This window comes from Alosa pseudoharengus, unplaced genomic scaffold (genome assembly GCF_046254945.1).
Source record: "Alosa pseudoharengus isolate Yale_2024_CS ecotype anadromous, Long Island Sound unplaced genomic scaffold, YU_APseudo_1.1 YU_APseudo_1.1_scf_3, whole genome shotgun sequence".
Taxonomy (NCBI): domain Eukaryota; kingdom Metazoa; phylum Chordata; class Actinopteri; order Clupeiformes; family Clupeidae; genus Alosa; species Alosa pseudoharengus.
This window is the reverse complement of record NW_027468718.1, coordinates 24,388,176-24,403,005: the sequence shown is the minus strand read 5'-3', so window position 1 is coordinate 24,403,005 and position 14,830 is coordinate 24,388,176. Positions and strand designations below refer to the sequence as shown.

Sequence of the window (14,830 nt, the reverse complement as noted above, 5' to 3'; positions counted from 1 at the left end):
CACGTTTGTTTGAAGCGGCGGAGGTTGATTCAACGTGGATTCAACGCTCCTGTGCTATCTGGGCAGGCTAATCATTAGCCTTTAAGACATTTAGAATGTCATTATAATGCTGCTAACAGCCTACATGCTGCAACACAGGTATTACATATATTATGTTTTAGTGACCTTGTTGTTTCTATGAACATGAATTGTTGTTTATAGGAAACAACAACTTAGTCGAGGCATAAAAAGCCCTGTATATCCTCATTAAGTACTTAAACGTTTGAACTAGCTAGCTAGCTAGCTGATAGCACAAGCTGGATGCTACCACCGGCTAGAAACTGCAGTAGCAGCTACCTGCTAAAATGGTTAGCAAACCGTCCATGCCCCCGTCAATATTTCACTGTTTCCAGGACGAAATCAAGAGTGTCCAAAGGGGTGAAAACCGCTTTAAATCGGGTCACATTATTGACTGTTGTGTGTCTGAGGGTCAGCTTGTGGGTTTTGTAAGGGCCAGCATGAGGGACAAGACCTACAAAGTTTTGTGGTGAGTTTTGCAGGGAGGTTGGTAATGCTAGATCTAGTTAACATTAGCTAGGCTACTGTAGCCTTCATACTGTACTGTACGAGTCATATCATTAATCATTAACCTAGCTTCTTCGTACATTTAATGAACATTTTGTGTAATAATTCACAGCAAGTTAATAAACTGAATATGGTGGTCCAAGAGCGGTCCATGCATCAGGATGGCAGTCAGATACGAAGCACTGCACAATGTTACTAATGTTAACGTTAACCGCTTTCACACACACACGACAATGGTAAATATAACATTCAATACCTAAACACTATTATTTACACGATTACTCCTGAAATAACTGCTATTAAAGGATAATAGTGTGATTTTGACCTAAAGTGTGTTGAAACATGATAACGAGTGTGAATGTATGTCTCATAGCTCACCTCGCTTGTCCCCTGCACTCAGAAATCTGGCGCTAGTTAGCCAATGCTACCAACACAGTGTTTCGTTGTGGTGCCTTGTGGTACTTTGATATCATGTGTTTTAACACAACATATAATTAAAGTCTAATGAAATGATGTCAGTATTTTTGTTTGGTGCAATCTACAGACAAATCTGTTCTATGCAATCAAATATGATATTGCTAAAATAGTGTGGCTATGTAGAGTTGTTTTGGCCAAATGGTCCATTGTTGTCAAAGTTGCCAGCATCTTCAAATGTCTCAGTTTAATCTCCTGTAGCTCAGACGATTATTCGACTATAGCAGACAACAACACAGAACTCAACAAATGTACAAAATAATTGAACTCATTTTGATTAAAAATGGAAAGTAAAGTTAAAATGGACATATGTACACAATATGGACATATGTCATATGGACACAACGTATGATTGTTTTAAAATTGAATATACCTTTTTAAAATATGTCTTAAATCTATAACATAGCACAATGTTCAATGTTGAAAACTTCAAATCTTATAGACTATACTGGTGTATTGTGTTGGTGTAAATGGGTGTGGGAGCCAGCTGGCTGGCTGACTTTATAAGTGGCCACATGACTCATCATACCATACATCAGGCCTATTCAATTAGCGGCCCGCGGGCCGCATGCGGCCAAGACGCAGCCTCCGAGTGGCCTAGCCGATGGTCCAGACAGAAAAGCAAAACACCGTTCACGATCAGATATAGGCTTCGCTACGCACTGAAAGTCCTACGGACAGGCGAGGGCCCTTTCCGAAGCTAGTTACTTCGATCTAGCCCTACTCACTTCCACTGGATTCATGTATTCTGGCTATGGGCAAACGCGAGGGGAAATGAATAAGGGAGGGCCAAGTAGCTAGTTTGGGAAAGCCCCAAAGCTCTGCGCATCGCCTGGCAACGACCCATAATGCTGCGCATAGTTCAGAGCAGAGCCTGGTTCTGAGTTGGTGTTTGCAGTTTGCGCCTAAAATAAAATGTCTCTTTCAACCCCAGAACCTAAAATTACAGATGAAAACTGTCGATTCAACCCAACGTTATTTTGCCACCCGCTGCAAACAAGCCAATGTGTTTGATTGGCAATGAGTGCATTAGGCTACTGTTCAAATGCAAATGTTAGGCCTCTTGTAGGCTCTGTTTTTATGCACTTTGATATGGACCAGGGTATTTTTTTTCTTCGGTTTGTTAAAAAGTGTAAAAAAAAAGTATTGCTACTAGGCTACCTCAATTGGTTGGTTTTAACTATTTTATTGTTGAAGTGACATTATTCATTGTTGCCAAGTTGAAAGGTCAATCAAATAATAAACATTGCTTGCTAGGCATTACACGATTTTGTGTTGGTTTGAATAATTACCTCCTGCTTTCTGGTCGCTGAAAATGTGTGGCCCGGCTCAAGTCTGTGGTTTTAAAATGTGGCCCAAATTAATTTGTAATTGAATAGCCCTGCCATACATGCTCATGTGTGGTGAGCACGCTGACATCAGAGATGGCCTCCGTAAGCTGCTCGGCTCTGCATCCTGGCCCTCCAGGCACCACGGCACATCATGCTCACACAAAAGACTTTTGTTTCTCAGATGAGATTCTCGGAGGACAGTCAGTTGATTTATCATTTTAGTTTGATAGCTAGCTTAAAGAAAACCAATAGTTTACCAGTAGTTTAATAGTGTCCTACCAGTGTCAGTAAAAGTGCCCTGAGCTGAGTGAGAGCTGTAGCTTGTGAGTGCTGGGTCCAGTGACCCCGGGAGTCACATGGTTGACCTCCAGTGTGCTGTAAACACTACTCATGGGCACACATGCCTCAGGCTCCCAGGCTACAGCACTCTGACGCATTCACACACACCCATCTCATCCCCATCATCCCCCATCTGTAAGATGTTCAGGAACAGTAATGTTGTGTTTGCTGTTAAACTATTCTAACCTGCACTGGTCCAAATGAAATTGGTCTTGGCTTGGCTTGGCACCATGGGCACAATCCCTTTATGGGGTTCTTCTTCTCAAACTTTCCTCTACATTCCACATTTTAGCCTTTGGTCGGAATTATGAAGACTTTGTATTGTACTCATAAGTTGGTCAACACACAAGAGAGTGCAAACTTAAGTGCCAAGAATAAATACTGACCCAACTATTCAAAAAACAAAGCCAAGCAACTTGGAACAAAACAAAAAAAGGGAAAAAAATAAACAAATGCATATTTTGTACCATATGCCAATATCATTTTGGATATATTTGTATACATGTATTAGTGAACATATAGGGCTCTATCTTGCACTCCAGCGCAATTGACTTTGTATACTCGCGCTTTTGTCTTTCCTATTTTGCAGTCAGAGCATATTGGAATGTTCCCTCCACAGGTACATGTGCGCCCATGGGGACGTTTCAGCGAAAAGAGAGGGCGTGTTCCGGCGCAAACGGTTGATATTTAGCAGTTTCAGAAAACAATTCCGCCACAGACCAGGAACCTCCTGGTCTAAAGTCAGTGGCGCAAATTCAGATGCTATTTTAAAGGAGAATTCCTCTCTATCCGACCACATAAAGACCTCGGGACACTTCGGTTTGGCTTTAGGGACCCTCTACTCACTACCACGTAAGTGTTATGTTGTTTGGAAATGTAGAAGAGGTATAAAAATAGCATTTTGTAGCGGCGAAATTGATATGCCCCGCTCACTTCCAGGCTACGAGTTTTGACTGAAAACGGTACAATCAAACTTTCTCAAAACACATCCAAAGGACATGATTTTGATGTCAACTCAACGTATGTACCCCCAATCATCCGTAAATCGATCTAAAGTGCATTTTACTCCGGATAATTCCTTTAAGTAATCATGTTCATTTCAAATACTTATATCACTGACAACAGCAGTCCGGCCAGGATATTGTCATTTAAAAAGTGAAGTTGCAGCCCTCAACTGATGTTGTCATGTTGTGTTTTGGCCTGATGCGTCACCCTGCACCTATCTACTAATCACAAAGTCAGTAGTGTTTTGGCATCCGGGTTGCCAGCTCTGCCAGTCAGAGGGGAGGGGAAGGGGATACACCGCTCTACAGTAATTGAAAGTGATTGTAGTACCAGTTTTTGCCACAATCTTACATAGGCTACAGTTCCTTTAAACATTGTGCGCGCTTTAACATCAGCCTATAAGCATTATTCCTGCTGCGCTAAGGTTTTGACAAGCACCACAATTTTGCCTACCTTGTTGTAGCCCATCTGAAATAACTCCAAGCTTTGCTATGTTCCCTCCATCCTTTCGTTGTTTTCAAAAAAATTTTTATATCCATGATGGCCTTGAAGTCTTGAGTTTGTGAATTAGCTTAAATCAGCTTATTATGTGTCGTTAACCAGCAACCATAGATAGTAAAAGAAAGCAGCAAGTAGCCTTGGCTACAATTTCTGTAGTTGCTGCTTCCATTCATTGTTATTCTCTCTCCTGCTCAAACAAAAGTTGTGCGTGCATTAAGACAAGTTGATGATAAGTGTTTACAAACTATACTTTACATAAAATATTGTAAATAGCCTACTGTCATGCAGTTAATGGGATACTGTGCAGAGTTGGAAGGTTAGGTCAACTTGGAAACTGTTTCTCGTTGTTGAGTTGCCTGATGGTAAGGTACAGCCGTAGCTTACACCTGCAGGAGCGCTTGCTTGGGCGCCTGTGTTGCGCAATGCACTTTGCTCCTCTCATCTATAGGCTACAACGCAGTTCCCATTTCTCCAAACCATACATAATTACAAGGACAAATATTGCTACACGAGGGAAATCAATGTGGTGTCCGATGTGAAAAAATAGGTATAAATCTAGCGTACACATTTCCACGAATCACGGATGGGTTGATGACATAAATTAGGAAATATTAGAGGACTTAATATGAGACGGGAGCGGAGAGCTTATCTGACAGAAGATCTGCATTGTCTATAGTGAGGTAATGTTAGATTAGCTACATTGCAAAAATATCACCATGCATTCATAACCTCGTGATTCAGTGAGAGTGATCCCAAAACATCAGAAAGTGACATTTCTGTATTACATTTTGTCAAGAGGAAAAATCAATAGCAAACTGTTCCCAACTGACTATAGCGCTGTGAACCATGTACACTGTACATGTATAATGTGACATAATAGCTATGTAAGAGGGTTCAGACTTTGCCTGGAGACAGACGTAGGGAGCCTTTCCCTCCTGGGGGCCTGGAGGCCTTTACTGGGTGTATGGCTCAGCACTGTCAGGTGATTAGCACAAGACCACGGGCTTAATCCCTCCAAACGGCACTCCGTCAGAACATAAAATACTGTGGGCAGGGCCACAGTCTCAGACTTTAACAGTGCCGCTCGCATCTCCACCATCACTGTGGACAATTTTAAGAACACACTCGATTCCACACTTGTTTAGGGTGGCTAATGAGCCAGATCGCCGAGGCGCGAGAGTGTGCAAATTGATTGTTAGCGGAGGGAGAGGACAGCCGTGGGTGGAGAGAGGGAGAGAGAGAGAGAGAGAGAGAGAGAGCCATGCGGTCCGTTCTGTTGCTGTGTGTGGTGTGTGTATGGAGCCGGCCGGGTTTTGTGGGAGCTCAGTTCCCCAGGGCTTGCTGCACTGTGGAGGGGATCGTCTCCAAGCAGTGCTGCCCGGCGCTGGGCTCTAATCCAGCCAACATGTGTGGGACTTTATCTGGACGAGGAAACTGCTCCGATGTCAGAGTGGATACCAAGCCTTGGGGTGGACCTTACAGACTGAGAAATGTGGACGATAGAGAGAGATGGCCAACAAAATTTTTCAATCGTACCTGCCGGTGCAATGGTGAGTCTGTAGCATACGTTAGTATTCTCCTTTGCTTTTTATCAGTGTCAGTGTTTCATTTCATGTCTCTGTGAGTCTCCTTGTGATGAAGAATTGTAATGAAAAATTCATTACGTATTTTCACTTCATGGTGCTTAGGTGTCAAATGAATGTGTGGCATCTACTACAGTGCTACTCAGCTATAGAGGTCACTGTGTATGATAAAATAAAGTATGTTTCACCATTCTCCAACACAGGTAACTTTGCGGGCTATAACTGTGGGGAGTGTAAGTTCGGCTGGACGGGGCCTAACTGTGACCAGATGAAGCCCCGTGTGGTGCGGAGGGACATCCACTCTCTGACCCCTGCTGAGCTGCAGGTCTTCCTGGACGTGCTGGATCGGGCCAAGACCACCACACACCCCGACTATGTCATCGCCACCCAGCACTGGCTGGGTATACTGGGGCCCAATGGCACCGAGCCCCAGTTTGCGGATATCTCCATTTATGACTTCTTTGTCTGGCAGCATTATTACTCGGTCAGAGACACTCTACTAGGTACAGTACATAATGTGTAAGCCTATTTGAAATAAGCCTATTAAAAATCGGACAAAGCAGCTGAATTAAGAAATCCATTTTATTCATGTGATTGTTTCCCAATGGGAGTTCTGTATGAGAACTTCATTTAATGCTTGTGGCGGAGCCAACTTATTTGCTATGCTTGTGGTGTTGTTAATCCGTCTAAATCTTGCAGCTGCAACGCAGATATGCATCACAAAAGAAAGTATAGTGCATTTGTGGATAACTGTAGTTAAGCTTTCGTAATAGACATTAACATGTGTTTATTCTTAAAATTGTTCTAATTGTAATTGTAATTTTACTGTATAACTATTTATATACGTCAATACTTTCCTTTGTGCTTGCAGGACCAGGACGACCATTCAAAGCCATCGATTTCTCCCACAAAGGCCCTGCCTTCATCACTTGGCACAGGTATCACCTCCTCAGCCTGGAGAGGGAACTACAAGTAAGACCATCTCTTCAGCCTCATTTTCTGAAGCCTTAACACATAGAACCCAACCGGTAACACTTTATAATAACTACACACAACACAATTAATCATTTATTAAGCCTTTGTTATTTATTAGTTAATGGTTTGTTCATCATTAGTAATTTCTTGTTCATACATAATTCATCATCAGTAAATCATTTGTCCACACAGTTATAAATGGGTTGTTCATAGTAAATAAGCCTATATCTAAAATATGTTTGTTTATTGTTAATACTTAATAAATGATGCAATAATATGTTTTCGATGAAGTAATATTAACATTATTTAACAGTTGTTATATACACATGCACTAAAGATTAGTTAGGGTGAGGATACATATTTTATAAACCACTTCCTAATACTATAATTCATGATTAACTCAGGAGTTACAAGTGGTTAGTTAATGATATTTTGTGAGCTCATCTAAAGTGAAGATATTTTATGCCTTGCAACACATTTACAAATGAGGTATAAAGTTTACATTTGCATAATACTTTATTTATGAGAATTAACATAGGAACAATGCTTTACAAATGATGAACAAAGCATTTTGTAATAGTTTGCAACTTGATTATAATGGGGAAATGATTTCATTTATAAGTGGTTGTTTCATTATTTATTAAGTATAAATCATGTACTTACAAACATATTTTTTGGATAGGCTTATTTACTATGAACAAACCACAGAGGCGGACAGAGTACACAGCTTCATTACTTGAGTAAAAGTACAGATACCTTTTGCTAAATTTGACTCAAGTACAAGTAAAAGTACAACAGTCAGATGTCTACTTAAGTAAAAGTACTAAAGTACTTATTTTTAAAAGTACTTGAGTATCAAGAGTACAAGAGTAGCCTACATTTTCTAAATATTGCATTACTACTGCCACAGTGCTTACATTTACAGAAACGTCCTACATGGAGTTATGAAAAATGTTAATGTTAATACCTTGGAGAATGTAAAAGGAATTGAAAGTAAAATCAAGTCATTTTTATCTTTTTACCATGTTGCCAGGGATGGGCAGTATTTCTAATACATGTATTTAAAATATGTATTTAAAATACAAAATACTATTTTTTAATTGAAACACTTGAACAGGGTGTCCGCGCGGTAGTAAAAGGTAGTAAAAGGTAGTAAATAGAATCTACCAAAATTAAGGCCCTTGAAAGGTAGTAAAAGGTAATAAATGCAATTTGACTTGGTAGTAAATTTTTCATCACCACCTCAATATATGATTTTACATTTTTTGCTTAATATTTGTGTCTACATGTTTTAACTGCATCTTGCCTAATTAAAAAATATATACGTGCTAACAGGACCTGAGTGAGTCGGAGTCGATAGCAATGATGTAGAAGTAAACTGTGTAGAGTTCCGTGGTTGACAGCCTATCAGCGACGCCAACAAACAACATTTTCGCCTTTTTGCTTCAGTTGATATTACAGGGATACAAACAACGCGCTTTTCGGTGACTCCTTCACGTTGCTTTGGGCGACTTATATGAATCGTGCAGATCCGAAGAGTTTTTTAGGGGCCAGGGATGCAGGGATGCTTTTCGGCGACTCTCGCGTTTTTCACGTCATCTATCTAGGCCCTACCGCAGGCTACCAGAGCAGCGTTTATCATATGGGCCTGCTGGTCCGGTGTCCGGTGCTTCTGTCACTCATCTAATAATATTTGTTCATGTAGCAAAGGAGCGGTAGATGTAGGCCTAGGCTAGCCTATCACTCTGATAGCAGCTAAAAAAATATAGGCTACACTCACTCCATTAGGAGGCAACTCTCTCAGTTTACACTAGGCTACTTCAGCTGGAAGTTTTAACAACTGTGGACTTGACTAGTGTAAGCTTTCGTTCAGCTGACGGTAGCGCTGCCATCTGACTGTGATCATCCAGAACCGTGCAATAAAATTCCACCTATCCCATCAGTAACAAAGTTCGAACTAGTCACTGACATAGTAACCGACAACATTTTTTTAACGTAACCTAGACCTAGTATCTAATGTTACGTAATTGCAAGAAAACGAGTGAAAACAATTCCTTAGTTTTAACCACGCAAGTGCGCGTGTCATTTATTAAAACGGTAGAAAACTGAATCAAAGACGGTGCATCAACAAAAACAGCATGCAGTTTAAAAGTCCCGTTATTTAAAGTCCCAGACATTTAAAGGGACAGCGATCACTCAAGACAGACCTACACCACAACTGAGTGATGAACGTGAAATTCTTTGAATAGCCTACAAAACACTGCATTTAGATGACAACTGCGTGACGAACCACGCTAAAGTTGATGGCGAATTAAGTTTATGGCATTCACATTTAAATCATTCAATAGCCTATGAAAACTTGATCAGTTAAATTGTTCTCATAAAAGGAACAGCAGGCCTACAAAATATTCCAAATAGGCTAGTTTTATTGCAGTGCCAGAAAACTGCCACATATGAGTTTAAAACCATGTTAAATTTGAAAGCATCTAGCTAGTGACAGGAGGTTTTAGGGGGGGAAAGAAACTCTGTAACCTACTTGATTCCACAGTCAATGTTCAGTATTTGGCCTATAATTTAGCCTATAATATTGGCATTTGAATCCATGAAAACTAACCAAAATCTATAATTTCCTATCGACAACAGACCAGTAATGCATCGAATCGCATTGCTACACATTTTGAAGTATTGAAAAGAATCAAATCAATGGCTTAAAGAATCTATATTTTATCAAATTGTGATTAAACTTGATTTACACTCCTAAATGGCATCCTTACCTACATACCTAACTGTTGTTTTGGGAAGTATTTATCATGCAAGCATCGTGCATCCATGCTGAGTAATGCAATGAAATAATAGTTTTCAATTTTGCATCAGTAAAGCAGTCCACTGATGTGCATGTTTTCACGGACTGCTTTGTGTCAAATGTGCAACAACAATACCATACCAATAATAATGGCTTTATCCATATAAATAGATTTCTGGGCCTATCCTTAGACTGGAGTTGGTGTATTTTTTTTTTTTTTTTTTTTTGGGGGGGGGGGGGGGGGGGGGGGGGGGTAGTCGGTGTTTGTTCTTCATTTTTCACCACACATGTTTGGTGTTTTAGCGTCATTTGTGCCAAGGTTATCATTCACCTTATTAGGGCTAAGGGCTGGTTAGGATAACTCAAGAGCTAGGGTTAAGGTAAGGACAACTGAAACTGAACTCCTCGACACTACAAAAAAACATTGTCATTGACAATGACCATACTTAATGATCACAATTAAAAATTATTAGTGTACCTAATATTTATGATTTATACCTTATAGCAAGTAGTAAGTGGTACCACCCCCCCCCCCCCCAAAAAAAAAAAGGGCTGCTGCTTGATGTCGTGTTGGTAGTAAAAAATATTGTGGAGGTAGTAAAAAAGGTAGTAAAAAGTAGTAAATTCAACTCTATGATTCCTGCATATACCCTGTTGAAGCGAAAACTATCATTAACTTGTTCAGAAAATTGAAATAGTCTGGCGAGGTGGAGCCACAGGTTGGCACATTCCCGGGATGGACCTGCTGCGTCTTCATCCATTGTTTCGTCCATGGTTTCATCTCTTATCTAAATCTGACCATAGAGTTGACTTTGGCGGAAAGCTGAAGGTGATTGCTGATAGGCTATCCCAATCAGTGGCGCTTGCACAATCCAATCACGTTTGAGAGGGAAACAACAAATTGAGGGTTTCCGAGATTTTTCTTTTTTTCTTTTTTTAGAAGAAGTAACGGGTACTCACGGTTATGAGTAGAAATGTAGTGGAGTAAAGAGTACAATATTTGCCCCTCAAATGTACTTGAGTAAAGTCATGAGTACCCCCCAAAAATGATACTCGAGTAAAGTACAGATCCCTCAAAATTGTACTCAAGTACTGTACTCAAGTAAATGTACTCCGTTACTGTCCGGCTCTGACAAACCATTTATAACTGTGTGAACAAATGCTTTACTGATGATAAATTATGTATGAACAAGAAATTACTAATGATGAACAAACCATTAACTAATAAGTAACAAAGGCTTAATAAATTATGAATTGCATGTAGTTATTATAAAGTGTTATCATCCAACCTTTTCAAAACAATGTTTCAATACAGCTATTTCAATGCTTGGCGATATTAGACAACAGAAAAAAAAACAATCCATTAAAACAGATAGGAAATCCCCTTGTAATTATCACCATGATCACCATCAACTGTGTCGTTCTCATCATCAGTTCCACAGTCACATGTCCAGCTGCTGAGTATAAACAGGATTATTTCCTCTCTCTCTTCATTAGAAACTGACAGGGAATGAAAACTTTGCCGTCCCATTCTGGAACTTTGCCACTGGGAAGACAGAATGTGATGTGTGCACAGACTCCCTCCTGGGGGGACGCGATCCTAACGACCCCTCCCTCATCAGCCCCAACTCCAGATTCGCCAGATGGGGAGTGGTCTGTAACAGGTCTGTAAGAGACGTGACCTTGAAGCCACTAATGCCACTAATGTCACATCATTTTCACCATTGAAAAGGGTCAGGTCCACACAAGTAACTCAAATATACCGTACATCAGTATTTAGACAGTGTATCAAATAAGTACACTTACATATCTGTGTTATGACACCACGTGCTGAATGCTTTAATCAATAGCACATAAAGCTTGGTAGTTCACATTCAAGATGTGAATGACAATAGGATGGTCATTCTTTGCTCTGGGTTTTCCCTCGTATATTCTGATCATTGAGCTTGCATGTTCATCCATGGTGACCTACCTTGGCAACGCTAGTGGCACTTTACGGTCAGTGACACTGTGTTCCTGTGTGGCAGCCTGGATGACTACAACCGGCTGGTCACTCTCTGCAACGGCACCAACGAGGGCCCCTTGAGGAGAGGAGTGATGGAGCGGACCAACCTGACCCTGCCCACCATGACCGACGTCAGGAGCTGCCTCCGGCTTAGGGACTTTGACAGCCCCCCCTTCTTCACCAACTCCACATTCAGCTTCAGGTGGAATTCTAGTCATGTTCCCAGCAAATACACACACATACACACACACACACGCACACACACACACCACCTCTGTGGTGTCTGATGGTTGCATAATCAGATTGTCATTCCTGCTTTTGTGGAATGTTTGTCCTGCACGGCTAATCTCCTTTGCTCCCTGCTCATTAAAGGAATGCTCTGGAGGGCTATGACATGCCTGACGGAGAGCTGGACAGCTCAGTAACCAATCTGCACAACCTGGTCCACTCCTTCCTCAATGGAACCAGCGGCCTGTCCCATTCCGCTGCTAATGACCCTATCTTCCTGGTACTGAAACTCATTACAACAAAAGAAACAGATGCACAGGAATCAGATCACATCAGGTCTACAAGTTCATGTTTAAACTGCATGTCCTCTTATTTCTGTCCCTGCCCTGTACTCTGCAGCTGCTCCATGCGTTCACCGACGCCATATTTGATGAATGGATGAGGAAGTTCCCAAGAAACTCCAGCTACCCTGATGAGATGGCACCTATTGGGCACAACAGGCATTACAACATGGTGCCATTCTTCCCCCCGGTCACCAATGAGGAAATCTATGTGGCCTCAGCAGACCTGGGCTACTCCTATGCTGTGGAACTGGAGGGTAAACATTTCTTCCCTTTTTCAAGAGCACAAATCTACATTGAGTCCCATTTAAGGGTGAATGTATCATGTAATGTCATGATATATGGTTAGCTAGCAAATGTTAAAAATATAGAGTGAACAAATGCACAGACACATCAAATAATCAATCCAATTTATAACAGCTTCCATATGAAGACAATGACATTTGAGGATTAAAAAGAGGGGTGTAATCCTAAGCGAATACTGTGTGGTGTGTGTGTGTGTGTCCCGTGTTCAGATGCGGAGGGCACGCCGGTGGTGGTGCTGGGCTCTGCCCTGGGCGGAGTGTTCCTGGGCCTGCTGCTGCTGCTGCTGCTGCTCGGCCTCTACGTCCAGCAGCGGAGGAAGAGAGGCTTTGAGCCCCTCATCCAGGCCCAGTTCACCAACAAGAAATACACCGAGGAGGCATGAGGCCTGCGGCCACCAAAAGGCTCAGACAAGCACCTTGCACAACATGTAAACATCCGCCTGGGAGGGCTCCTGTAAGGATGTTATGTTGTAATCAGATTTCACAGTCTCAGAAAGCTCACCACTTTCTTACTCTAAGATCCCTGCTGGGATTCCTTTACAGATGTACTGTATGTGATTAAATGTATCCCTTCTGATATACTTGAAAATACATGTTATTCAGAAATGCTTTCTTCTAAATCAGCACATTTGCCTTATAATGATAAGAAAGCGGACACATTTTGAAACATATTTATTTGCAAGAAAAAGAGTTACAAAACCCAAAATGCAAACCATTTAAATGTTTTACAAACATTGTAAGGCATATTTTGTTAGTACGTTCTGTGTGTCATGTCGGGAATTATTTTTGTTATCTTCCAGTTATCTCACATAATTTTCTTTGACAAATGTATGTGTGCTTTGGAGCCAAATGTACTTTATATGAAACACCACTGTGTGACTAACTAAAATCCAAGTTGTTGTGAACACGTTTTTAAACATCTAAAGTAATTTTGAATTTTTGAACACTGTGATGACTCAGCTGTTCAGTCCATTCAACCACTAACTCAATGACGTAGAGTAAATCCCAAATATTATAATCAAGTCTGGGGATTAGAAAAGCAATAACACTGTTGTCAGAGACCTTGTCAGACCTATGTCTTATTGCACAGACATATTCTTAGATGTCCTTTTGTATAGATTTTACTAATACTTTATGGAATGAAATTAATTTCACAAATTCAGTACATCTGCATAAATTTAGATACATCAAATGTCTTGTCATTTTGCATTTTTTTCCATAAATACATTTATAAATATAAATTGATGACCTGTGTATTTCTTGGGGTTGTAAAATCATTCTCGCTAAGTGACCTAGCAACATACATCATATTAGTTTTTAAATGCTCAACATCCCATTACTTTTTAAGTGCAACTCCAGAGCCTATCAGAAGAACTCACACCCACCATCTTGTGATGAATGACCAACCTGGCCAAAAGGGGACCTATTCAAATTACATTTCTGGTCTCAATTCACCTCTGCAGCCATTGCCTCTACCAGGACTATGATGTAGTGTTCAAGATATTAAATGTAGATTCAGGAAATGAAAACATTCAGGAAATATGGATGGAACATTGCAACAATGCACTGTTTTATGGGATTAATAGTTTCCCAATCCCAGTGGATTATTACCATTTGAGCTATTTCCTGTTTTCATGGGTTGTGAGTTTACTAATTATGTTATATTCAACAATGTATGTCACACTAATGCAATCCTCAATGGATTCCATCCCCGAAGCCTTGTGACTATCCATTAATTTGCAGATAATTACATTCACTGAATGCGAGTACTTAATGGCATACCAAGACAATGAATGTAACATAATAATTGTTGCTCTGAAATATATCAACAGCAATGTTGAGGTATAAGGCAGAACAAACTCTGACTTCTGAATGCCTCGGGTACATTTTGGACAGGAAGTGTTGATAAGTGGACACCACAGCGAGTTTGTTGGCTTTGATTTGAAAACAGTCCTCGGCCGCTGTGGCAGACGACGTCAGGGCTTTTCAGCAGCCTGTCACACTCAGCTGCTCTCCCTGCGTGGCTGAAAGGTCTCACTGGAGCATTCAAGCCTCTCTGCCTCTTCCAAATTCCCATTTCACAGGCCACTGTGGCCGCCTTTCAGCCTGCCTTTCTCAAGTGGGGGAGCGCAGCAGCTTTAGAGATAAACCTCTGGTCACCATTTCCCTCGCAAGTCTCCACAGCTTAACGCATCCTCCCTGTTCTTAGCTCCTATACTAACGTGCGCTCGACCACACACACACACACACACACACACACACACACACACAGAGGAAAACATGCTTTCACACTTATACAAACAAAAATTAACATAGACATATCTCATGCACACAGCATGTGCATACCCTGACGTCTTGCTAAGGTCGTTAGTTGGG

The 14,830-nt window shown here is 41.0% G+C and overlaps 1 protein-coding gene across 1 annotated transcript; it reads left to right on the top strand.

Annotated features, from left to right (window-relative positions):
- Positions 1-2,149: 2,149 nt before the first annotated feature.
- dct (dopachrome tautomerase) lies at positions 2,150-13,639 on the top strand. The gene is made up of 8 exons (XM_076263666.1): positions 2,150-5,764; positions 6,001-6,300; positions 6,669-6,769; positions 11,073-11,239; positions 11,603-11,782; positions 11,953-12,088; positions 12,208-12,406; positions 12,665-13,639. The coding sequence occupies exons 1-8, from the start codon at positions 5,476-5,478 to the stop codon at positions 12,835-12,837; spliced, it is 1,545 nt and encodes a 514-aa protein (XP_076119781.1). The 5' UTR covers positions 2,150-5,475; the 3' UTR covers positions 12,838-13,639.
- Positions 13,640-14,830: the final 1,191 nt, after the last annotated feature.